This window comes from Xenopus tropicalis, chromosome 4 (genome assembly GCF_000004195.4).
Source record: "Xenopus tropicalis strain Nigerian chromosome 4, UCB_Xtro_10.0, whole genome shotgun sequence".
NCBI classification, from domain to species: domain Eukaryota; kingdom Metazoa; phylum Chordata; class Amphibia; order Anura; family Pipidae; genus Xenopus; species Xenopus tropicalis.
Window position 1 is genome coordinate 145,662,370 of NC_030680.2, and position 27,770 is coordinate 145,690,139.

Below are 27,770 nucleotides of genomic sequence, written 5' to 3' on the forward strand. Positions count from 1 at the left end.
TAGCTTAAAAAAAAAAATATATGGAGATCATAAAACATATTTGTTTCACTGCTTTGTTTCAACAAGACGTTAGCCACTAAACAATGCCTTGTTCTGTGAACATATGGGACTGTATTCATGAGCGTATGTGCATTTAATAGGAGCCGCAATGTTAATATACAGCTTGTATTTCCATGTGATAGAACTTATATTGTTATGTTGTGGTTATATATACGCCACAATATAGGAATATAAGCAGTAATATGATCTGATGTACCAATGAGAGCTATAGATTAACCTTACAGTCCTATATATAAACAGGGAAATAGAAATAAAAGATATCTAATTTATTATCCCCAAGGTTTGGGGGTGCAGGAGTATAGGGGGGCCAGTGGGGTCCCTGACTGATGTACAATATATGTGTGAGATACAGATCATTATCCCCAAGGTTTGGGGGTGCAGGAGTATAGGGGGGCCAGTGGGGTCCCTGACTGATGTACAATATATGTGTGAGATACAGATCATTATCCCCAAGGTTTGGGGGTGCAGGAGTATAGGGGGGCCAGTGGGGTCCCTGACTGATGTACAATATATGTGTGAGATACAGATCATTATCCCCAAGGTTTGGGGGTGCAGGAGTATAGGGGGGCCAGTGGGGTCCCTGACTGATGTACAATATATGTGTGAGATACAGATCGTTATCCCCAAGGTTTGGGGGTGCAGGAGTATAGGGGGGCCAGTGGGGTCCCTGACTGATTACAATATCAATATATGTGTGAGATACAGATCATTATCCCCAAGGTTTGGGGGTGCAGGAGTATAGGGGGGGCCAGTGGGGTCCCTGACTGATGTACAATATCAATATATGTGTGAGATACAGATCATTATCCCCAAGGTTTGGGGGTGCAGGAGTATAGGGGGGCCAGTGGGGTCCCTGACTGATTACAATATCAATATATGTGTGAGATACAGATCATTATCCTCAAGGTTTGGGGGTGCAGGAGTATAGGGGGGCAGTGGGGTCCCTGACTGATTACAATATCAATATATGTGTGAGATACAGATCATTATCCCCAAGGTTTGGGGGTGCAGGAGTATAGGGGGGGCCAGTGGGGTCCCTGACTGATTACAATATCAATATATGTGTGAGATACAGATCATTATCCCCAAGGTTTGGGGGTGCAGGAGTATAGGGGGGCCAGTGGGGTCCCTGACTGATGTACAATATCAATATTATGTATTAAGCTTTGAGGTTGAAGGAAAGGAAACCCTACATCGGTAGAGAAGCGCACCTCCAAGAAGTTCACTAGTGCTCATAAACGCCCTCATTAAGGGGTATATTTATCATGCCGTGTAAAAAGTGGAGTGAAGAATTACCGTTGATGTTGCCCAGGGCAACCAATCAGCCATTAGATTTCAACAGTTAGAAAACCAAAGCAAAACATCTGATTGGCTGCTATGAGCAACATCACCAGTAATATCTAGTTTAAATAAATCTAAAGCAACTGGACTTGTAAAGTAATCATTGAAGACGTTTCACTACTCATCCGAGCAGCTTCTTCAGTTCAACTGACTGGTATGGGAAGTCCTCGGCACAGTGTCGGACTGGGATGCCAGGGCCCACCAGAAAACCTTAGACCGTGGGCCCACTCTTCAAATTATTTTTCATCCACTTTTCACTCAGCCTCTATATTTTCCTATTTTTTTTTCTTTAGGTACTATAATCTATTTTTCTTTATATTTAGTCAATTTGTTACCATAGAGAAACAGGGAATGACCATGAATTAGGCCAAATGTTTAGAAGCAGGAGGGCCCACTGACACCTGGGCCCACCAGGAGTTTTCCTGGTATCCCTGTAGGCCAGTCCAACACTGCCTCAGCATATACTGTATACTCTTCCACTAATCCAATCACAAGAGTGGAAGAGTATATATGCTGAGGACTTCCCATACCAGTCAGTTGAACTGAAGAAGCTGCTCGGATGAGTAGTGAAACGTCTTCAATGATTACTTAACAAGTCCTGTTGCTTTAGATTTATTTATACTAGATATACCATGACCCGGATGAATGAAAATCTTCATAGTCATCACCAGTAATGTTTTACTCCACTTTTTACACAGTATGATAAATATACCACTTAAGAGTATACTTAAAAAAGTCTATCAACAAAATTCCCACAATCCATCACTCTTGAACGGATCATAAGCAATAGCCATTGGTTAAGAAGCAGCACAAGAGCAGTAAAATGAATTGTAATCAAGATTTTTAATCATGAACATGAAGTAGATGGGGTAATGTTCGCTCATACGCAAAGGCATCATAATGGCCATCTTAGTGACGCAGAGGACAGCAATATAACATCTGCAATGGAGATGGTAAAGACAAAATTTACAGAGGGAAACACTGGCAAACTAAGCAGACTTTTGACCTACAAAATTGCAGTCCATGAGTGGAAGGGCTCATCCACTAAAAGGCTAAGGAAAAGGGTTTCCTTGACCTTTAAGTTACATGGCCCTCCCCATGGACAAGTCATAGAAAAGTGTAAAGACCTAAATCACCTAAATCCACAGTCACCAGTAGATGTTGAGTTTACAACCAGAGCAGGTCAGCTTTGTTCATAGACTCCACTCTTGGGTGGTAATATAAAAAATGGTTCAAAGTTTGCTACTGGTCTAGTAACCCATAGTAACCTATCAGTAGATGAGATCCAAAACATCTTAAGGGGTAATCACAGTCTTAGCAAAAACAGGGTGCAAATCCTATCAGTAGTAAAGATGGGTCCGGGTGCTCATACCCCAGACCTTCAGCTTAAGGAGCCATCATGGAGAAAATCACATATAAACATCTTTCCTATATGTGATTTTAACCTATCAGTAGGTAATATTTACTGGTCAGCAGTTCAAAAACAAATATCTGATTGGCTGCTATAGGTTACTAGACCTGGGCCAACTTTGTGCCCTTTATTACATTACCTTTGTCTTCTCGTTCTTATGCGATAGAAAATCCAACTTCAAGCGTGTGGCAGAGAATTGCCGGGTACGATGCTATGTGAAAGTCATATCCTGCAATAATATTGTTGTAATTAATATTATCTTAATTGCTAGAAAAGAGAATATGTTGTAACTTTTACAGATAGACATGTCAAGATTTCAGAGATGTGAAATGTGATGACGCTTATGGTGTTGATAAATATCCATAAGGAAGCACATTTCCTATGCACATCTTCTTGGCATGGAGATGGTTATGCAGTGCGATAAATCTAGACAGAGAATGATAATCTAAAGACTCCTAGTAAGGAATGAGGCATAGCCGCCTGTGTGCGCGGAACATTTCTTTCCCATATATTAGCATTTATACATATTATTGGGAGCTATCGTATTTCTTAATTCGGAGGAACCATTCTTCATTAACTGCAAAAGAGGAGAACCGTCTATTTTCAGCACTTGTTTTTATTTTAAAGTTGGCCTTTGAAACTGTATTAATGAACCCTAATGTACCTGCTTTCTTTGAAGTCCAACATTTGTACTGGCCTCCTTAGCTCATAATAAAGCCACAGACGTAAGGACACATGTCATGGCTTCCTGTATTTTCAGAGATAGGCAAGACACCAAACAAACAGTCAGCTTGAAATTTCATTATTATAGGACTTGAGACTTGCCCCCATTTACATTGCTCTGGGTACCTTAGCTTCCTGAAGATAAGAAACAAAATGTATTTATGTGGACGTAGGAGTAGACCTAGTACTTAACTGTAGTTGTTTTTGAGATAGGACCAGCTTTTACTAAATAGCCACCAATTAAGGTGAACATAGGCACCCTACTTAGGTCATGACACCAGGTGACTCCCTATAGGCACCCTACTTAGGTCATGACACCAGGTAACTCCCTATAGGCACCCTACTTAGGTCATGACACCAGATGACTCCCTATAGGCACCCTATTTAGGTCATGACACCAGGTGACTCCCTATAGGCACCCTACTTAGGTCATGACACCAGGTGACTCCCTATAGGCACCCTACTTAGGTCATGACACCAGGTGACTCCCTATAGGCACCCTACTTAGGTCATGACACCAGGTGACTCCCTATAGGCACCCTACTTAGGTCATGACACCAGGTGACTCCCTATAGGCACCCTACTTAGGTCATGACACCAGGTGACTCCATATAGGCACCTACTTAGGTCATGACACCAGGTGATTCTCTATAGGCACCTACTTAGGTCATGACACCAGGTGACTAGGGTCAAGGGTTGTAAACTGGGTTTTAAACCATGCCAGAGACGGGTCGTCTTTGGCATGGTTTAAAACCCAGTTTACAACCCTAGACCCTAGTCACCTGGTGTCATGAACTAAGTAGGGGTCCTAAGTTCACCTTAATTGTTGGTTATTTAGTAAAAGCAGGTCCTGTCTCAAAAACAACTACAGTTTATGAATACTGCCCCACTCCTTTCCCTCTGTCTCAACTCATTGGAGCTCATTAGCCCACTTCTATGCAGTAACCCCTAGCAGCCAATCGCAACAGGCTTTACCAGCTTACTGTAGGTAGATTAAGTAAAGCCAAATTCTGATTGGTTGCTGTGGGCTACTGCGCTGGTGTATAAAGTATTTTATCCAGGATTCAGTCATATCCCAGCACTTCTAGCTAAGTTCAGCTTTGGCTAAATCGGCTTTATTATTAATTGAGGGCGGAGATTGGGTTAAACATGTTAAAAATATGCAGGAGAGTTCTTTATCTCACTTGAAATGTAACACTCTTTGATGAAAAATGTGATCTCCAAAAAGTTACAGGATTGGAGAAAAAAACAAGCGAGTGAGATAAAAAAATTAGCATTTTACATTCGTTTTCCCCCTTTTTTTACTTTTTACCTCATTTTAGTGATCACAACCCCCAATGAACAGTAAATCAGCCCATGAGTGTTCAGCAGAACTGAATCTAAACCCTTAGGGGGTGATTTATCAACGGTCGAGTTTGATTTTTCTTCTCAATTTGAGTTTTTTTGCGCTTTAAAAAATAGAATTCGAGTTATGGTTCAAAAACTTGAATGCCTGGTATTTTTTTAAGTGCAAAAAACCCGAAAACTCGAATGTAAAACTTCGCCATTTAAAAGCTTGCGAGTTTCCATAGAAGTCAGACGGGAGTTTTCCTAGGCAAAGGCAAGCCATATTTGCAAACTCAAATTTTTCGAGTTTTTAGAGCTCATCAATCAAAGGAGTTCTCTTTATTAATAAATAAGTGAACATTCGATATGCAAGTTTATTCATTTTAGAAAAACTAACTCGAAAATTGATAAATAAACCCAAATAAAAAGTCATATGACTTGTGTACAACTGAGCACAACATTTAGTTCAGATTCGATGCATTTAATAAAAATAGGAAGATTGTGGCTCAAATTCAGTTCTGTAATTGGCCAAATCGTTTTTACAGGAGTCAATATGTGGCCAAATCCAAAAAGTCCTAGGGCAGGTTAACAAGAAGCTAAATGTGTCTGTGTGGGAGTTCCTAATGATACAGCTTTTATAAAATAGTTACTCTAATATTAGATTTGTGTATGTATTGCAATTTACTACTATGACCAGAAGAGTCAGGAACTCTATCCTTGATTAATCTTCTTTATGTTTGTGGTTGTCATTTATGTTATGAGTTGGATGAAGAGAATTGGGTCCTCTAGGCAATTCAGGAAAGCTGGGCCCCCCCCAAAGCTATTAAACAGTTGTTCAATCTGTGGCCCATCATCAGTCTTGAAACTACAACTCGCTCACAATTCCACCATTTGATTCATGTCAAAGATCAATGACAGCCATGATGCCCCAGTTGATTGTGTTTGATAAAAATTCTTAGAGCCATTATAACTTCATTTTTTCTCCTAAATAGTGTCATTAATTATGTTTAGCTTACTACAATCTCAACATCCAACTCCCCATCTTCCACCCTGTGTCCTTTAATAGGAATGTACCGAATCCAGGATTCGATTTGGGATTCAGCCTTTTTCAGCAGGATTCAAATTCGGTCAAATCCATGCCTCTATCCTTGCCAACAATTCTTAGCAAGTGAGGGAATACAGGGGTAGGAAGATAGCTCTCAGTACAAGTGAGGGAATACAGGGGTAGGGGGGATAGCTCTCAGTACAAGTGAGGGAATACAGGGGTATGGGAGATAGCTCTCAGTACAAGTGAGGGAATACAGGGGTAGGGGGGATAGCTCTCAGTACAAGTGAGGGAATATACAGGGGTAGGGGAGATAGCTCTCAGTACAAGTGAGGGAATACAGGGGTAGGGGAGATAGCTCTCAGTACAAGTGAGGGAATACAGGGTAGGGGAGATAGCTCTCAGTACAAGTGAGGGAATACAGGGGTATAGCTCTCAGTACAAGTGAGGGAATCAGGGGTAGGGGGATAGCTCTCAGTACAGTGAGGGAATACAGGGGTAGGGGGATAGCTCTCAGTACAAGTGAGGGATACAGGGGGGAGGGGGGATAGCTCTCAGTACAAGTGAGGGAATACAGGGGTAGGGGGGATAGCTCTCAGTACAAGTGAGGGAATACAGGGGAGGGGGGGATAGCTCTCAGTACAAGTGAGGGAATACAGGGGTAGGGGAGATAGCTCTCAGTAAGTGAGGGAATACAGGGATAGGGGGATAGCTCTCAGTACAAGTGAGGGAATACAGGGGTAGGGGAGATAGCTCTCAGTACAAGTGAGGGAATACAGGGGTAGGAGGAGATAGCTCTCAGTAACAGTGAGGGAATACAGGGGTAGGGAGATAGCTCTCAGTACAAGTGAGGGAATACAGGGGTAGGGGAGATAGCTCTCAGTAAGTGAGGGAATACAGGGTAGAATACAGTGAGGGAATACAGGGGTAGGGGGATAGCTCTCAGTACAAGTGAGGGAATACAGGGGTAGGGGGATAGCTCTCAGTACAAGTGAGGGAATACATGGGTAGGGGAGATAGCTCTCAGTACAAGTGAGGGAATACAGGGGTAAGGGAGATAGCTCTCAGTACAAGTGAGGGAATACAGGGTAGGGGAGATAGCTCTCAGTACAAGTGAGGGAATACAGGGGTAGGGGATAGCTCTCAGTACAAGTGAGGGAATACAGGGTGGGGGGGATAGCTCTCAGTACAAGTGAGGGAATACAGGGGTAGGGGAGATAGTCTCAGTACAGGGCTCTCAGTACAAGTGAGGGAATACAGGGTAGGGGAGATAGCTCTCAGTACAAGTGAGGGAATACAGGGGTAGGGGAGATAGCTCTCAGTACAAGTGAGGGAATACAGGGGTAGGGGAGATAGCTCTCAGTACAAGTGAGGGATACAGGGTAGGGGAGATAGCTCTCAGTACAAGTGAGGGAATACAGGGGTAGGGGAGATAGCTCTCAGTACAAGTGAGGGAATACAGGGGTAGGGGGATAGCTCTCAGTACAAGTGAGGGAATACAGGGGTGGGGGATAGCTCTCAGTACAAGTGAGGGAATACAGGGTAGGGGGGATAGCTCTCAGTACAAGTGAGGGAATACAGGGGTAGGGGAGATAGCTCTCAGTACAAGTGAGGGAATACAGGGGTAGGGGGGATAGCTCTCAGTACAAGTGAGGGAATACAGGGATAGGGGAGATAGCTCTCAGTACAAGTGAGGGAATACAGGGGTAGGGGAGATAAGTACAAGTGAGGGAATACAGGGGTATGGGGATAGCTCTCAGTACAAGTGAGGGAATACAGGGGTAGGGGAGATAGCTCTCAGTACAAGTGAGGGAATACAGGGGTAGGGGAGATAGCTCTCAGTACAAGTGAGGGAATACAGGGGTAGGGGAGTAGCTCTCAGTACAAGTGAGGGAATACAGGGGTAGGGCGATAGCTCTCCAGTACAAGTGAGGGAATACAGGGGTAGGGGAGATAGCTCTCAGTACAAGTGAGGGAATACAGGGGTAGGGGAGATAGCTCTCAGTACAAGTGAGGGAATACAGGGGTATGGGAGATAGCTCTCAGTACAAGTGAGGGAATACAGGGGTATGGGAGATAGCTCTCAGTACAAGTGAGGGGAATACAGGGGTAGGGGAGATAGCTCTCAGTACAAGTGAGGGAATACAGGGGTATGGGAGATAGCTCTCAGTACAAGTGAGGGAATACAGGGGTAGGGGGATAGCTCTCAGTACAATGAGGGAAATACAGGGGTATGGAGATAGCTCTTCCGAGTACAAGTGAGGGAATACAGGGGTAGGGGGATAGCTCTCAAGTACCAAGTAGGGAATACAGGAGTATGGGAGATAGCTCTCAGTACAAAGTGAGGAATACAGGGGGTAGGGGGGATAGCTACTCAGTTACAAGTGAGAATGACAGGGGTATGGGAGATAGCTCTCAGTACAGTGAGGGAATACAGGGTAGGCGGGATAGCTCTCAGTACAAGTGAGGGAATACAGGAGATATGGGAGATAGCTCTCAGTACAAGTGAGGAATACAGGGGTAGGGGGAATAGCTCTCAGTAACAAGTGAGGGAATTACAGGCGGTAGGGGGATAGCATCTCAGTACAAGTGAGGAATACAGGGGGTAGGGGGATAGCTCTCAGTACAAGTGAGGGAATACAGGCGGTAGGGGAGATAAGCTCTCAGTACAAGTGAGGGAAATACAGCGGGTATGGGGATAGCTCTCATACAAGTGAGGAATACAGGGGTTAGGGGAGATAGCTCTCAGTACAAGTGAGGAATACCAGGTAGGGGAGATAGCTCTCAGTACAAGGTGAGGGAATACAGGGTAGGGGGGATAGCTCTCAGTACAAGTGAGGGGAATACAGGGTTATGGGAGATAGCTCTCAGTACAAGTGAGGGAATACAGGGGTAGGGGAGATAGCTCTCAGTACAAGTGAGGGAATACAGGGTTATGGGAGATAGCTCTCAGTACAAGTGAGGGAATACAGGGTTATGGGAGATAGCTCTCAGTACAAGTGAGGGAATACAGGGGTAGGGGAGATAGCTCTCAGTACAAGTGAGGGAATACAGGGGTAGGGGGGATAGCTCTCATTATAAGTGAGGGAATACAGGGGTAGGGGAGATAGCTCTCAGTACAAGTGAGGGAATACAGGGGTAGGGGGATAGCTCTCAGTATAAGTGAGGGAATACAGGGGTAGGGGAGATAGCTCTCAGTACAAGTGAGGGAATACAGGGGTAGGGGGGATAGCTCTCAGTACAAGTGAGGGAATACAGGGGTAGGGGAGATAGCTCTCAGTACAAGTGAGGGAATACAGGGGTAGGGGAGATAGCTCTCAGTACAAGTGAGGGAATACAGGGTTATGGGAGATAGCTCTTAGTACAAGTTGCCCCAGGGACGGGTCCGATTGCCATCTTGGAGTCAGGAAGGATTTTTTTTCCCCTCTGGGGCAAATTAGAGTGGCTTCAGATGGGGTTTTTGCCTTCCTCTGGATCAACTAGCAGTTAGACAGGTTATATATTGTCATTATGGGTGAACGTGATGGACATATGTCTTTTTTAAACCTATCTTACTATGTTACTATTTATTCAGGGCTTTGTTGGATCCTAAAATAGTAGATTTGGTACCTCCCTAGTCCTTAGACCTCTTTTTGATATCTTGTTAGTCAAGACTGAGACAATTGCTTGACTCTCCAGGCTCGAGCAGTCAGTTATAAAAAGTGTGTGTGAGTTCCCCACGCCTGTTTTCTATAATCAATTACTTTGGCTTTGGAAAGAAACAGGTTTTTTTTTTCCACGGCGTAATTTTAGAAAAATAACCCTCACACTTGCTTTCTAGAGTGTAGAGGCTTGGGCAATCATAACCCAGCCCCATAATGTTTCCATTAGACAAGATAGAATAAAAAAACAGCACAGTTGCCCTTTAACATATGAAATCTACCTTTTTACATTCAAAATTTTTGGACAGGTAATCCCCCCCCCGCCGTACACTAAAACCCCTTTAGTATTTTCTATAACTCGTTGTACTATATTTGTGACTTGTTTCGTGAGTGTCTTTTGTGTTCATCGAGTAACTTTGCTTTTATTGCCGAGCAGATAAGCATCTTAAATTTCTCCATTTCCACGCTTTTTATGAAATAGTTTGCTTCGATTTCCTTTAAACCGTTGTCTCGTTGCCAGTTATGTTCTGAGTGTCACGTGCATCGGCTACATCTGCATTGTCACTGTTATGGTATTTTTTTCTTTTCTGTCTGTTTCTTCTACAGGAGTTTAACAAGTAATCTACCCAATGTGAATCTACCAAATGTGAATCTCCCTAAAGTACCAGTTACCTTACCAGTTAACCTCCCACAAATGCCTAGTTTTTCTGCACCGTCATGGATGGCAGCTATATATGATTCGGAGTGTGTATTCAGTTCACCTAAGATCTAATTTCAGTATACAGCAATCCAGGCATGAATGTGTATGAATTATTTCTGTAGAGCGTTTCACCTGTATGGCTATGTGAAAAGTCCTTTTTCTGGAGTACAAAAGCTCAACATGGCTGTTGTCAGGGGTATCCTGGAGATAACTCAGGCTATGCCCCATTTAATGTGTTAACTCAATTATATATTGGTTCATTTCTAAATCAACAATAGGATGTTATTCTTCTACTTTGGTCTTATTCTTCTACTTTGGTCTCCACCTCACCTCTATATTGCATCTATGATCATTCCTCTGTCCCTTAAATCCATCCCTAATTCATCACTGACTACTGACTACACGACACCTACTACAGAATAGGTAGGTAAGTAAGTAGTACCACCCTTCCCAAGGAGTTGCCGTCAAGGACAGCCCTAGGGTAAAGTATGTATGTATATATAACTTTATTTATAAAGCGCCACAAGGGTACGGAGCGCTGTACAGTCTTACAATATACAAAATTACACGCAGGGAGGACAAGTGTTATAAAAAATACAATAAATATATATATAAATACACAGGGAATAAGTGCTATGTGGTATGAGACACAGTAGGAAGGAGGTCCCTGCCCCGTAGAGCTTACAATCTAAGTGGTTGGGTAACATACAGGCACAAACTGGAAGGTAAGGGTGCACCAGGTATGGGCATTTGCCCTTAAGCGCAGGACTGGGCAAAATAATGTTTTAGTGCTCCAGAAGGTACAGTCTGAGCTTTATCTTAATGAGAGTGGGTGAGTGTTCCCTACAGAGGGATTCAGGGATAGAGTTCCAGAGGGAAGGAGCAGCGAGATAGAAAGGGTTAAGTGTTCCTTTGTTTGGTTGAAACACAGGCCAAAACTAGAGGCAATCTCTTACTTTTCAGAGGCTAATAGTCAAGAATATCACATATACTGTTATTTTTTATGTTTCAAGTGTTAATTAGTCTGCCAGCCCTTGTTGTTATGATGCTCTGTCAGACACCTCAAAAGCCAGCCATGGCTCCATCAGTTGTTGGGGGAGCATTTGGATGCCCGGATAATGCCCCGCATCAATTCATCACATACAGGTAGGAACATATCCAGAGCCCTGAACTACATCTAAAGACACAGAACACAGCAAGGACAAGGGGCAAAGCTGCTAAGTATATAGTTGTCTATTAGCACTCTAGCACTATAGCCCAGTGTTTGTTTTGGTCTTTGTCTTTTGCATCTGATTCCCTTAAGGGCAATGGCACATGAGGGGCTTTGTAGCCTGCGGGGAGCGCAATGTCACAAAGGGAAATTGTTGGCTGCTACTTGTAGATAATTAAATTATGCTCCTAGTATTCCATCCTCATAGACAACAGGGTGATATATTTCCTGCCAACTCCAAGCAGGAGCTACTGATACCCCTGTGTGATATAAGCTTTAACCCTCTGTGCCTGGCAGAAGTCAATCTCAAAACACTGTCAAAACACTTTATTATTATATGTACAATAGAAAACATATTTAGATGCAGATGGGGATAGAATGATATATAGATAAATAGATAGATAGATATCCTTAGATAGATACATAGAGGCATTCAGTACATAGCAGATAAAGATTTTATGCTCTGGCTGCTAAAAAACACATATAAATAACTTTTCCCAGATTTTGGCAAAAAAAAAAACCCTCGCGCAAAACTGCAAAGTAGTCAGTTGCATGTAGTCATGTGCAAATCCGAACCATAGAAATATGCCCATATGGAACAATATGAAAGGTTCTGCTGATTTTGGCATAAGTTCCAACCGTCTGCTAGATCTTTGCAATACTCTCATGTCTATACATATCGACCAGAAAGATTTTGCGCACATATGAAACCCTTACAAAATCTTTAACACTTTGCAACTCATTTGCATTACTGGAAGCTATGAGCCGAGGTTATAAATATGCTTGTACGGGTATAGGATCCCTTATCCGGAAACCCGTTATCCAGAAAGCTCCGAATTACGGAAAGCCTGTCTCCTCCCATAGACTCCATTTTAATCAAATAATTCAGAATTTTAAAACTGATTTCCCTTTTCTCTGTAATAATAAAACCGTACCTTGTAATTGATCCCAACTAAGATATAATTACCCCTTATTGGGGCAGAACAGCCCTATTGGGTTTATTTAATGGTTAAATGATTCCCTTTTCTCTGTAATAATAAAACAGTACCTGTACTTGATCCCAACTAAGATATAATTACCCCTTATTGGGGCAGAACAGCCCTATTGGGTTTATTTAATAGTTACATTATTCCCTTTTCTCTGTAATAATAAAACAGTACCTGTACTTGATCCCAACTAAGATATAATTACCCCTTATTGGGGGCAGAACAGCCCTACTGGGTTTATTTCATGGTTAAATGATTCCCTTTTCTCTGTAATAATAAAACAGTACCTGTACTTGATCCCAACTAAGATATAATTACCCCTTATTGGGGGCTGAACAGCCCTATTGGGTTTATTTAATGGTTAAATGATTCCCTTTTCTCTGTAATAATAAAACAGTACCTGTACTTGATCCCAACTAAGATATAATTACCCCTTATTGGGGGCAGAACAGCCCTATTGGGTTTATTTAATGGTTACATGATTCCCTGAGTGTACGGGAGAAGGGCTTTCCGTAATTCAGAGCTTTCCGGATACCTGTATATGGGGCTTGGGCATTATTTATATATAAATATAGATGAATGACATACATATAGAACACATGTTATATACAAGGTTCATTACACACAGGTCGATTGCATATTACATACCAGGTGCCTTACAGATAGGTAAACTACCTATAATTGGATTTTATATGTACCCAGAAAACAGTGGACTTTCTCAATTCCTCCTGACATAAGAACAAATTCGGCAGTTTTGTTATGTCAAAAGTATCGATTCCCTCCAAAACAATCAAAAATACTTGCATATTAATTCTAAAAGAAATAAAAATCATATTCATGCTTTGATTACTGTATTTTCAGAAAGGGTAGATTAGGCAGCAGCTAATTTACAGTTTACCCCCCCCTCCCCTTATGTGCATGATCTGTAACATTGGTTTTTGAAAAGATACAAATCAAGACTTTAGCCTATGACGGCTTTCATTACCAGAAACGTTTGAGTCGCGATGTTTGGGAAGATTGTTTTAAAAAAGAACAAGCAAAAAAAAAAAAAGACAGAAAAAAAAAAGGAAATTTGAAAGAACTTTCAAGCCAGATGGGTGTCAAAATGTTGTTGCAATAGACATTAATTATTTCATTTGTGTATGCTCTGTGATTTAAAACACAAACCTTTACTGTTCCAAAACTCTGATCAGATGAGAAAATATACATTTCCCAAGCCCAAATTTGCTTGTTATTGTTTGCCGTCATAAATCCAAAGTATATGATTGTCTATCTTTTCACCCCATATTCCTGTTTCTTCCTCCAATTATAAACATTATCTTTTCCTCCCTTGCCAGAAGCATAAATGACAGTGAATATGACTCTTTCCCTTTGTTAAAAAACAGGACCTCTGGACCTTTGGCATGTTGGACGTATGTTTTTCTATCACCCTGAAATAGCCATGTCTGCATTAGCTCTGGTTTCGCTCTCTATAGCATTAAATCAATGCTGCTGGCATCTGTCATAATAGAAACACCCACCTTCATCTGTTTCTATAGACGATGTCAGGACAAGTGGCAAAGCATGGAGCATCGGAACAAATACTGTGTTAGCAATAGTGGTATGCGAGGAGGGAGTCAGAACCTCAGAGAAGGACTTCAAGATGCAGACGTGCTCTGCGGTTGTCAAAACCTAATGATAGTATACATGCAAGGAAAGGCAACTACAACAGTCAGCTATGTCTGTAACTAATGTGTATTATATGGAAAAGCTATCATTAATAAGGCCACGGTCCCTTGGGCTTCTTCAGGATTCTGCAATTGTAAACTGAGCCCAGCTTCTATGTGGGAAACAATTTAGTCCTATCTTTACCGCTCTTCAACCATGTCCTCGCTCACCACTTGTTAGCACTACCCTTTACCCAGTAGACTCAAAATATCTCAGCCTGTTGGTTGGCAGAACCGTGGCCCATGTCATTCTGGTCCAAACGCATTGGAAACATCTGCCACCCAAGTGCTTCAACTTTAAAATGCAATGCATGAAAGCTGATTTTTAATAACTACATAACTCAGTGTAGTTATTAACAATCACAACCCCCCCCCCCCCCAGTTTGTATCCTTAATTCCAATAATTACATATGCTGATGTGATTATTAATTAAGGTCAAATGTTACCATACAAACTATCCAGTTTTGTCTGATTTTCTTTTTTTTTATGTTGTGTCATAGGCTCAGACAGCAAGTTAGACTAGGAAATACATTGTGCATATTTATATGAAACCCCCTGATGTTGGAGAGGTTTCCCATTTGTTTTGAATGATGAAAGGAGGTGTTATCTGCCGCCTTAAGTTAAAACAAAAAGCTCTCCACGTCAGGCTGGTGATTGAACGCTCAACTAAGAACCATTTTCTGATGTTATTCTGCCAGCAATGGATCAGCAACTTCGGAAGATCTATTCTGGAAGCTTGACGCTCTGCAAACGTTCATTCGAGATCTTCATTGGCCCGAGGAGGAATTCGGGAAACACCTAGAGCAACGCCTTAAACTTATGGCTAGCGATATGATCGAATCGTGTGTCAAACGGTAAGAATTAGAGACGTTTATTTCTTACTTTATTCATTATAGGATTGTTTTTACTTGATGGAGGGCAACAAAACCAATTGTGGAGAAACTAAGATGTGTTGTGTCCAGTACTTGTATATTTATCATGCTGTGGATAGAGTGGTGATGTTGCCTAGGGATGTAGCAAACCTCAAAAAAAAAGTTTGCGAACGCGTTCGCCAAAAAGCGGGAATATTCGCGAACTTTGCGAACCCCATAGACTTCAATGGGAAGGCAAAATTTCAAACCTAGAAAAGCCATTTCTGGCCAGAAAACTGATTTTAAAGTTGTTTAAAGGGTGCCACGACCTGGGCAGTGGCATGCAGGAGGGGGGATCAAGGGCAAAAATTTCTCTGAAAAATACTTTGTTGACACAGCGTTGCGTAAAACCGCAAAGGCAGCTGGCAGACCTAGCGGAAATACGCGGCGTTTCTTGCTATTTCGCACTATTAGCACCATGGAAACGGGATTTGCTTACACCAGTACTAGGCTGAAAAATGCCATGTGTGGCTTGTGCGGCGTTTTTAGGTCGAGAAAAAACGCAGCGGAAAAAAAAATGCGGCGAACCCAAATTGCGAACATACGCGGAAAGTTTGCGAACTTCCGAACTTGCGAACACCCGATGTTCGCGCGAATTAGTTCGCCGGTGAACAGTTCGCTACATCTCTAATGTTGCCCAAGGCAAACAATCAACAACTATCTAGTATAAATAAATCTAAAGCAACTGGACTTGTTAAGTAATCATTGAAGACTTTTCACTACTCATCCGAGCAGCTTCTTCAGTTCAACTGACTGGTATGAACTGAAGAAGCTGAAGAACTGAAGAAGCTGCTCGGATGAGTAGTGAAGCATCTTCAATGAATACTTAACAAGTCCAGTTGCTTTAGATTTATTTGTACTAGATATACCATGACCTCAATGAATGAAAATCTTCATAGTCAGTCAGCAACTAGATTTCAACAGTTAGAGAACCAAAGCAAAGCATCTGATTGGCTGATATGAGCAACATCAATGTTTCACTCCACTTTTAGCACAGCATGATAAAAATACCCCTTATTTTTGTATTATATACCCACTAGAAACTGATCTTTAGAAGATGTTTAGGTGAGCAGTAATACAGGGCTCTAACAGTTTCTTGAACTTTTTTTATAGTCTTATTTCTTCTTCCTCTGTGTTAGAGACATCTAAACAGTGCTGACATATTAAATGCAATTGCCTAAAATGCAGTGGTAAAGTAAAAAAAAATGACTTTCCCCAAATGGCTTTGGACTATTTAATGGTCTAGATGAGGGTTCAGATGGGAAATTAATTCTCAGTATACAGTATATCTAAATGACTGTATGAAAGATTCTTATTCTTAATCATCTCTGTCCTAGGAACTTTGAATAGTATGCACAATAACAGTATTTAAATTGGTCGAAAAATATAATTATTGTGCATGGGCTGTATTCCCTGTATTCCCTTTTATTCCCTTTTCTCTGTAATAATAAAACAAAAAAACTAAATAGAGAATATAGCTGACTGGAATATTAAAGGAAAACTAAAGTGTAACCAAAGAAGTAGGTTAGAAATGTTGTAAATTATATTTTTGGCTTCCGCAGGGTCGGACTGGGCTGGGAAATAACCCGGTGGGCCCCGGCAGCACAGACCCGACCCTTGCCAGCGCTCCCCCGGCCGACCATTCCTACCCTGATGCGTTAAACCTATGCATGCTCAGGGGAGGACGTTGGGTGGGGGACCCTGCGGGGGGTTAGGGAGGCTCAGTGAGGGGTAAGGGAGGCTCAGCGGGGGGTAAGGGAGGCTCAGCGGGGGCCCCTGTGGGTGGGGTAAGGCAACCACAGCCCTTTAGCAGTGAGGATCTGTGCCCCCAAAGGTGCCCCAGTAGCCCCCCATCATCTTTCCTGCTGATTCCCCCCACATATTCTGTGCTGCTGGTACTTACGTTAGGGACCCACTCATAATATACTGTATATATAGAATATAAATGTCACAATATAAGGCTGATTATCACTGCATGGCAGATCTGAAACCAGTGCAATTAGCATCAGAAATTATTAATCAGCCCGGTAGCACCTCCCTATATTTTTTCAGTTATAAAGTCATTCATTTAATGGCCCATCATTTATGAGTTGGTCATTTGGGGTGCAGCATACATTCTATGATTGCTGGTGCTGGTAATGGCACCAACTTATGAAGTACCTACATTTTCCCTGCAATAGAATCATGATACTTTATAATATTTGTATCATTTTGAACCAAAAAATGTTCTTGCACAGCCTTTCTATGCAAAGGGGAGTTGTATACATGCAGTATAGAACCTTTTATTTCTATCTGCAGTCTTGCAATTAATGATGGATAAGCAAAGGGAAAATAGCTAAAAGAGTTAAAGAAATCATAAATGTTGTACAGGTATGAGATCCCGCTATACAGAAAGCTCTGAATTACGGAAAACCCGTCTCCCATAGACTCCATTTTAATCAAATAATTTAGAATTTTAAAACTGATTTCCTTTTTCTCTCCAGTAATAAAACAGTACCTTGTAATTGATCCCAACTAAGATATAATTACCCCTTATTGGGGGCAGAACAGCCCTATTGGGTTTATTTAATGGTTAAATGATTCCCTTTTCTCTGTAATAATAAAACAGTACCTGTACTTGATCCCAACTAAGATATAATTACCCCTTATTGGGGGCAGAACAGCCCTATTGGGTTTATTTAATGGTTAAATGATTCCCTTTTCTCTGTAATAATAAAACAGTACCTGTACTTGATCCCAACTAAGATATAATTACCCCTTATTGGGGGCAGAACAGCCCTATTGGGTTTATTTAATGGTTAAATGATTCCCTTTTCTCTGTAATAATAAAACAGTACCTGTACTTGATCCCAACTAAGATATAATTACCCCTTATTGGGGGCAGAACAGCCCTATTGGGTTTATTTAATGGTTAAATGATTCCCTTTTCTCTGTAATAATAAAACAGTACCTGTACTTGATCCCAACTAAGATATAATTACCCCTTATTGGGGCAGAACAGCCCTATTGGGTTTATTTCATGGTTAAATGATTCCCTTTTCTCTGTAATAATAAAACAGTACCTGTACTTGATCCCAACTAAGATATAATTACCCCTTATTGGGGGCAGAACAGCCCTATTGGGTTTATTCAATATTGAAATGATTTGTAGTAGACTTAAGTTATGGAAATACATATTCTAATAATATATTATAATATATATATATATACATATATATATATATATATATATATATATATATATATATATATATATATATATATATATATATATATATATATATATATTATATATTATATAATATCATTATAATTTTAATTAATGATAGCTAAAGGAGTTAAAGAAATCACAAATGGTGATGAAATGTTGTATCTTCTTTTATGTGGAAGGAGGTAGGCCTTAGTTACATGAGCAAATGAGTCCACATTTCTAAAGAGGCAGAATACTTTTTAATTTCTCATGAAAGATCACTTGTAATTACACCCGTTGTAGCCTAGGTTGCCCAGGACAGAATGCAAGAGAAGTCGCCCGGATGAAACAGATGAGATGACAATAGGGCTTTCAGGCATGGACAAAAAAGAAATGTACATAGAATGTTGAATCTAGCCCCTGGTTCTATTTATAAAGGCACTTGAGCTAAGTGGAAGGATTAAGTAAAAAAAAAAATCTTTGACTGTTTTAGTCTACCCCCTACAGCAGTATATATCCTAGCATTTTTATTTAAGTTAAACATTTAGTAATTGGTCTTTCCATAGTTTGAATGGCCGAAAGCACTATTGTTTAATCAGTCACTTAACCACAAGTGGCTGAAAAAATAGTGATGCTACTTTTAACGCCTCTGAGGTATTTTTGTTCCTATCTACAAACAGACATGCTCAGTTATAGAACTGATTTTAGTCCATAAGGCTATGCATTTGCATTGACTGAATGGAAAAAATATCTCCATTAAAAAATAAGCAGGAAAGTGGGGTTATTGCTGTAACACGATTGCCGTTTGTCTTAAATCTGCCCCAAAACGTAATTATTTAACATAATTGTAAGTATGTAGACACTAGAGAGACTTTTCCACCACAAGGTTTTCATTTCTATCTCGAGGCAGATCATGAATCTGATTTGTTAAGAATATCTGAAGATGCACATGATCATTATTGGCATCTGAGAAGGAGAAGGCAAGCTAACCGCTTGGAACTTAATTGAATCTAATCATGTTGGACAGACGTCAGGCAGCTAAGATTTTCAATGCTTTTATCATATAAAAAAAATCCTTCCTTTTTTTATTGTCAAAAAGTTCAGCTAAGGAATACATACAAAAATGCTCCTTAATATTGTATAATATATTAAAAAAAAAAAGTAAACAACTAAGCCTATTTAATGTAAATATTCAATAATAAATGTATTCTGTAAAATAGTATCCCCCATAAGAATGATATTGCTTGTAAAATGGAAGTAAAATGGAAATGGGTGTCTTTATACTTGAAAACCACAGTGTCTGTTAGAAATGTATAATTAAGATAGATGATAGATAGATAGATACAGTAGATAGATAGATAGATAGATACATACATAGATAGATGATAGATAGATAGATAGATAGATAGATGATAGATAGATAGATAGATAGATAGATAGATAATAGATAGATAGATAGATAGATGATAGATAGATGGATGGATGGATAGATAGATGATAGATAGATAGATAGATACATAGATAGATAGATAGATAGATACATAGATAGATAGATAGATAATAGATAGATAGATAGATAGATGATAGATAGATGCTGGATCTATTATCTGTAATGGGAGCTTGGGACCTAAAAGTAAAATGGAAATTGGTCTTCACACTTGAAAACCATAGTGTCTGTTGTTGGAAATTAATAATTAAGATAGATAGATAGATAGATAGATAGATAGATAGATAGATGATAGATAGATAGATAGATAGATAGATAGATGATAGATAGATAGATAGATAGATAGATAGATGATAGATAGATAGATAGATAGATAGATGATAGATAGATAGATAGATGATAGATAGATAGATAGATAGATAGATAGATGTGGGATCTATTATCAGTAATGTTTAGAACATGGGATTTTCCTTCTTTAATTGGCATCACCATAGCTAAAGTCTGCTAACAATCATGTAAACATTATAAACCTATACCCCGGGGATAGTGGCTGAAACTGGCACCAACAATACCTCCCCATGATAATAGTTAGAAAAAGCATATTTTACAAACATAAACTTATAAACATCTAAACATCTGTGCTCAGGAAGTGACAAATATAGGAAGTGACAACATTATATATATTGGCTGGTTTGTCCCTGAGGAAGGGCACAGCTGGTGCTCAAAACGTTGGAATTTGGTGAATAAAACAGTGAGAAGTTCCTGTGAGAGCGATACTTTCTCTCTTTATCTGGGGTATACATTGTCTGTGTTGTTAGGAACCTGTTGTTTTCTTTGTATGAGGAGCAGTAACTCATAGCAACCAATCAGCTGGAAGCATTTACTGTCCACCTTGTTAAAAGCAGTCATCTTATTGGTTGCTATTGGTTACTGCTCCTGGGCAAACTTAGTGCCTTGTATTACATATCGGGGTTAGACATTTACTTTAAACCAATACCATTGTTTTGCCATCAACATGGGTATTTGATAGCTTAATTATTATCAACTCCCAACTACAAAACTATCATTTAATTACTACAGACGAAAAAGTATAAAAGAAAGAATTATTTGTTTCTGGGAAACATCATTGCAGCCATTTAAGAACATTCTGGAGGTTTCCAGATAATTTATCCCATACCTGTGTATGTATGTATGTATATATTTTTTTTCTTTAAAATAAGGCCATATGGAATTATAAAAAAATGGAATATGGATGGGATGTGTTTATTTTCTGTTTCAGTTATGTTGCTAGGATATATTAATATAAATATATTGTTTGGAGATTGCTTCAGAAATGAAATCAAATCCATATGAAATGCATATTATGGAAAAATACCAACACAGATGCCCGCATTCTGTACATTATGGCTTCCATATTAAATATTGCTCGCTGGGGAATCATCTATACTGGCAAAAAGCTATCTTGCATAGATGTAGCCTTTGCAGAAGATGATTAAACATGGCCGTCCCCATAAAGTAGTGTCATAGCCAAATGCCAACTTATAATAAGGAAAATTAGCACGATACAGTAGGGATCATGGGAACACATATGCCAAATTCTGGTTCAACAACCAGCCTCCATGTAATGAGTGACTTCCCACAGTGGCATTAGTTTTGGACACGCCTACCCTATCTGCTGCTTCCTTTTGCCAACACCACATGCCTCAGCTAAAAAACCCAGTTTGCACTTGATCGATTCCATTTGCACCCTGAATTCTCTTTGAAGTCGTAGGGAGCAGATGGAGGCTTCATTGAGGCAATTAGTGCACTGCAGGCAACAGAAACCACCAGCTGCTCTTTAATGCTTAGATGTGCCCAGAATTATGAAAGCACAATATAGGTATCACCTCTGTCAATGAACTTTAATTACAGACTGGAAATTTTTTGCGTTATACAAACTGGCAAGTACTTCTGTTTATCTTTAAGTGTAATAAGCCAATCAATAGTCGCGTTCCTTGTTTTAAAAATAATAAGTTAGGTAAATGTTTTATAATTAAGCTCAACATTCTATGAATTATATATTATAAGAATTCTTCCTACATGGTTTTATCAGTATATTTTACCTATTGCTGGTCTCCATAAATAAACATTCATCGTTTAGCATCGATGCAATATTTCTTATCTAATAACCAGCCCTTAATCTTTCATTCTCAACAGAACTAGAATTGCATTCGAAGTCAAACTGCAGAAAACCAGTCGATCAACAGACTTCCGAGTACCGCAATCAATATGCACCATGTTTAATGTTATGGTTGATGCCAAAGCTCAGTCAACGAAACTTTGTAGCATGGAAATGGGCCAAGAGGTAAGGCTCTTTAATGATGAATGCATGGCGAGAACTATATGAGAATGGTAAAATAAGCCACTGCAACCTTGCTGTCTAATTAGAAAGAGACAAATCAGCGTGTATTGGGAGTCACAACTCTGCTTTGCTTTCTATAATATTATTAGAAACAAACAATGCTTCTCACTTTCATCTTATTCATCTGTTTCCGCGTTCGGTCTGACCTGTTTCTTTGTTTGGTCCAACTCCATCAATTCTAGTTTCTCCTTCGATTATTCTAAAGCTTTCCGTTTATTTAAGCTTTGGGATGTATAATGCTTTCATCAAATCAGCGAGGCATTAATATACCCCCCCCCCCCCCAATGTTCTACAAAATAAAAAAAAATTAATACTTCCGTTTATGAGATTCAGCAATATAGTAATACTATCCCTCGGCAAAGGTTGCAATTAAATACAATGCTCACAAGGTCATGTTCTTTGTTTCATAATTGCTTCCGCAATTTTAGCAAAGGTACTTTTGAAGTTGGTGCCACTAGGATTTTTTTGGAAGCCACTACGCTGAATAGAAAGGTATCATTATGAGAACTATACACCGTACAAAGGCATTTCTATAACTTATAACATTTAACTCTTAGAATGTGATAATAAGAAAAGAATCGAAAAAGAAAAATCAAAAGAAAAATATTTTGTTCCCCTGTGTCAGCTCACAGAGCATTTATAAAAGTTCTATTTCTTTGGGCCGTATTAATGGCCTACATCTTTAAAGTCTTTCCTAGTGTATATTACAAAGTAAACAATTTCTCATTTGTATATGTTTCTACCAAAAAAAAATGGCACCTGTCATGTTTTATTGGAGTCAACTCTTAGGGGCACATTTACTAACCCAAGAACGGGCCGAATGCGTCCGATTGCGTTTTTTTCGTAATGATCGGTAATTTTGCGATTTTTTTCGTATTTTTGGCGATTTTTTCGGCGTCTTTACGATTTTTGCGTAAAAACGCGAGTTTTTCGTAGCCATTACGAACGTTGCGCAAAGTCGCGATTTTTTCGTAGCGTTAAAACTTGCGCGAACCGTCGCGCCTTTTAAGTTTTAACGCTACGAAAAAGGCGCGACTTTGCGCGCAAGTGTTAACGCTACGAAAAAATCGCGATTTTGCGCAACTTTCGTAATGGCTACGAAAAACTCGCGTTTTTACGCAAAAATCGCAAAGACGCCGAAAAAATCGCAAAAAATACGAAAAAAATCGCAAAATTACCGAAAAAGTTGCAAAATGTTCGTTTCCAATCGGAATTTTTCCAATTCAGATTCAAAATCGTGTCTTAGTAAATCAGCCCCTTAGACAGTCCTTCTCAACAAAGAACTTATTTAGTACTTTACTAAATTGTCCCACAACAGTTTATACAGGACGTTGTGTATTAATGAAAATTAATGAAAAAAGACAATTTCAAAAATTGAAAGATTCTGAGAGTATTCATATTTAACAACTAAAGCAAAAGATTTTGACGTGATTTTGCCAAGATTTTGCCAATATACAAATACTTTTTTTTTAACCAAAGTTTTTATTTAAATTTAATTATTGTGCTTATTTGATAAATTGTATTGCTGCAAACAACTCACACTGTTCTAACTAGCTGGGCACAAATCAGTAGTGTGTAACACACTAACGCCACACTTCAAAATATTGCACAGATACCGATCTCTGTAATAATAAAGTAAAGCCTTGTACTTGATCCCAACTAAGATATAATTACCCCTTATTGGGGGCAGAACAGCCCTATTGGGTTTATTTCATGGTTAAATGATTCCCTTTTCTCTGTAATAATAAAACAGTACCTGTACTTGATCCCAACTAAGATATAATTACCCCTTATTGGGGCAGAACAGCCCTATTGGGTTTATTTCATGGTTAAATGATTCCCTTTTCTCTGTAATAATAAAACAGTACCTGTACTTGATCCCAACTAAGATATAATTACCCCTTATTGGGGGCAGAACAGCCCTATTGGGTTTATTTCATGGTTAAATGATTCCCTTTTCTCTGTAATAATAAAACAGTACCTGTACTTGATCCCAACTAAGATATAATTACCCCTTATTGGGGGCAGAACAGCCCTATTGGGTTTATTTCATGGTTAAATGATTCCCTTTTCTCTGTAATAATAAAACAGTACCTGTACTTGATCCCAACTAAGATATAATTACCCCTTATTGGGGGCAGAACAGCCCTATTGGGTTTATTTAATGGTTAAATGATTCCCTTTTCTCTGTAATAATAAAACAGTACCTGTACTTGATCCCAACTAAGATATAATTACCCCTTATTGGGGCAGAACAGCCCTATTGGGTTTATTATATGTTTAAATAATATTTTAGTAGACTTATTGGCTAATTTATGAGTTTTCGAGTTTGTGAATTGAAGTCCGTTAGTCTAAATCGAATACACTTGCATATTGAATGCTCACTTATTTATTAATAAGTAAAACCCATTCTAATAACAAAACTCGAATTCCTCAAATTTTTCAAGTTTACAAACTCAGAATACTCAAAAATGCAAATTTGGTTTGACTTTTCATAGGACAAGTTTTCGGATATTTGGCATTTAATAAATATCAGACATTTGAGTTTTTAAACCATAATATGAATTTAAATTTTTTTAGCACACAAAATCTGGAATCATGAAACTGGATCTTTAACAAATCCCCCCCTTAAAATATGGATATCCAAAGACCCCTTTTCAAGAAAACCCCAGGTCCTGAGCATTCTGGATAATAGATTGCGTAATAATTCTTCGTAACAGCTCTTCATCTTCCCCTAGGAAATAATAGGAGTAACAGTTCTTTACCCCACCCCCCTTAGGAAATAATAGGAGTAACAGTTCTTTACCCCACCCCCCTTAGGAAATAATAGGAGTAACAGTTCTTCACCCTCCCTTAGGAAATAATAGGAGTAACAGTTCTTTACCCTTCCCTGGGAAATAATAGGAGTAACAGTTCTTTAACAAAAAGGAAAATACAGCTGGTGTGCCACAAAATGTGAAATTCAGTGAGGAGGCTCAATCACAATGGTGTAGATTTCGCCAGGTCTACAAATTGGTACCATGTAGAAATAAAAAAATCCACTGGAGAGCCAAATGCGTTCTGTGTTGTTTATTAATTCAGAGATGCATAGCACTACATGTTTCGGACCGCTGGGGTCCTTCCTCTGCACCAGAGGAAGGACCCCAGCGGTCCGAAACATGTAGTGCTATGCATCTCTGAATTAATAAACAACACAGAACGCATTTGGCTCTCCAGTGGATTTTTTTATTTCTACATGGTAACAGTTCTTTACCCTTCCCTGGGAAATAATAGGAGTAACAGTTCTTTACCCTTCCCTGGGAAATAATAGGAGTAACAGTTCTTCATCCTCCCCTAGGAAATAATAGGAGTAACAGTTCTTCATCTTCCCCTAGGAAATAATAGGAGTAACAGTTCTTCACCCTTCCCTGGGAAATAATAGGAGTAACAGTTCTTCACCCTCCCTAGGAAATAATAGGAGTAAGAGTTGTTCATCTTCCCCTAGGAAATAATAGGAGTAACAGTTCTTTACCCTTCCTTGGGAAATAATAGGAGTAACAGTTCTTCATCCTCCCCTAGGAAATAATAGGAGTAACAGTTCTTCATCCTCCCCTAGGAAATAATAGGAGTAACAGTTCTTCATCTTCCCCTAGGAAATAATAGGAGTGACAGTTCTTCACCCTCCCCTAGGAAATAATAGGAGTAACAGTTGTTCATCTTCCCCTAGGAAATAATAGGAGTAACAGTTCTTCATCCTCCCCTAGGAAATAATAGGAGTAACAGTTTTTCACCCTCCCCTAGGAAATAATAGGAGTGACAGTTCTTCGCCCTCCCTAGGAAATAATAGGAGTAACAGTTCTTTACCCTTCCCTGGGAAATAATAGGAGTAACAGTTCTTCATCCTCCCCTAGGAAATAATAGGAGTAACAGTTCTTCATCTTCCCCTAGGAAATAATAGGAGTAACAGTTCTTCGCCCTCCCTAGGAAATAATAGGAGTAACAGTTCTTCACCCTCCCTAGGAAATAATAGGAGTAACAGTTCTTTACCCTTCCTTGGGAAATAATAGGAGTAACAGTTCTTCATCCTCCCCTAGGAAATAATAGGAGTAACAGTTTTTCACCCTCCCCTAGGAAATAATAGGAGTGACAGTTCTTCGCCCTCCCTAGGAAATAATAGGAGTAACAGTTCTTTACCCTTCCCTGGGAAATAATAGGAGTAACAGTTCTTCATCCTCCCCTAGGAAATAATAGGAGTAACAGTTCTTCATCTTCCCCTAGGAAATAATAGGAGTAACAGTTCTTCGCCCTCCCTAGGAAATAATAGGAGTAACAGTTCTTCACCCTCCCTAGGAAATAATAGGAGTAACAGTTCTTTACCCTTCCTTGGGAAATAATAGGAGTAACAGTTCTTCATCCTCCCCTAGGAAATAATAGGAGTAACAGTTCTTCATCCTCCCTTAGGAAATAAAAGGAGTAACAGTTCTTCGCCCCCCCTAAGGAAATAATAGGAGTGACAGTTCTTCACCCTCCCGTAGGAAATAATAATAACAGATTTGAGCTAATTATATATCAATTATATTTTGGTTTAAGATACAAATGTAAAACTGGAAACATTAGCCATTTTTTCAGTCTTGAGAACAGCCCTTTGCTTTAAAGAAAAAGACTGCAAAATGTGCTTATTTTTTATAAAATATTGGCTTAGCCTAACCATCCATATAATGATAGGTGATTTCAATTAAAAAAATGATAGATATCCTTAGCTTTTATTGTAAATGGTAGTTTTAAAGAAATATCCATCATGCCTAAGGTTCCATGGTGGCCCTTTAGAATAACAACCTATATAAATAGTGCTTAATTCCAATAGGTTCTGAAACAGATGAGATAATTGAGTGCTACAAACCCCAGAATCTTTACATATTTCCTGTACAACTAATGGAGCTGTAAGGGCTGATTGGTCAGGGCAAGTACAATATTAAATTCCCCCCAGTCAGACAAAAAAGCCCGGCCTTTCACTCAAGCAAGTAAATATGTGTGTGAAACGCTCTAATGAATGTCTGCTGCGTCTAGTATTCTGTACACACTCAAATCCTCAGAGAAAAGGTTTAATTGAAAATCATCTGCATGATATGCTTGTCAATACATTTCACGCTGTATTATTTTGCACACGCCTAGTCATTATCCTTTTGCTAAAACCCATAATTTATCAGCTATAAGTTTGCAACCAGCCAAACCTTGCCAGTTCTACTGGGCAACTGTATAACAAAATATGCAGCAGCTCATTCTAAACATCCCAAGAGAAATTTTGCCGTGAAAGTATGTGATTTTATTCTTCCAAGTACAATTCCCTGAGTTGTTCAGCTGTTTTAACACTGGAGTTTGCTGGTCCCATCCCCACTGTGGAGCCTCAGCTTTGGGGTTACTCCTGAGGAAGGTTGCTGTCCCTCAAAACTTCATGATATTTTTATGCATCGTTATAAATGGGACAGTAACATTTAGATTTTACTTGTGGTTCTGAGTGGTTTGATAGATTTCCACTCAGACACTCAGGTGGGCTCCAGAGCGCTAGTACAAGTGCGGGATCCATTATCCCGAAAGTTCTGAATTACATCATCCTTATATATATTTATATATTACCCCTTATTGGGGCAGAACAGTCCTAAGAACAGTCCTATTGGGTTTATTTAATGGTTAAA

The 27,770-nt window shown here is 39.5% G+C and overlaps 1 protein-coding gene across 27 annotated transcripts in view; it reads left to right on the forward strand.

The window, feature by feature from the left end:
- The window catches only part of cadps (Ca2+ dependent secretion activator), a 314,914-nt gene that overhangs the window by 222,446 nt on the left and 64,698 nt on the right, over positions 1-27,770 (forward strand). For 18 of the 27 annotated variants that reach the window (XM_018092883.2, XM_018092886.2, XM_012960425.3 and 15 more), the window contains 3 exon segments: positions 10,154-10,291; positions 14,848-15,003; positions 21,894-22,041. In XM_018092883.2, the coding sequence (XP_017948372.1) occupies positions 10,154-10,291; positions 14,848-15,003; positions 21,894-22,041 (442 nt within the window). 27 annotated transcript variants of the gene reach the window in all.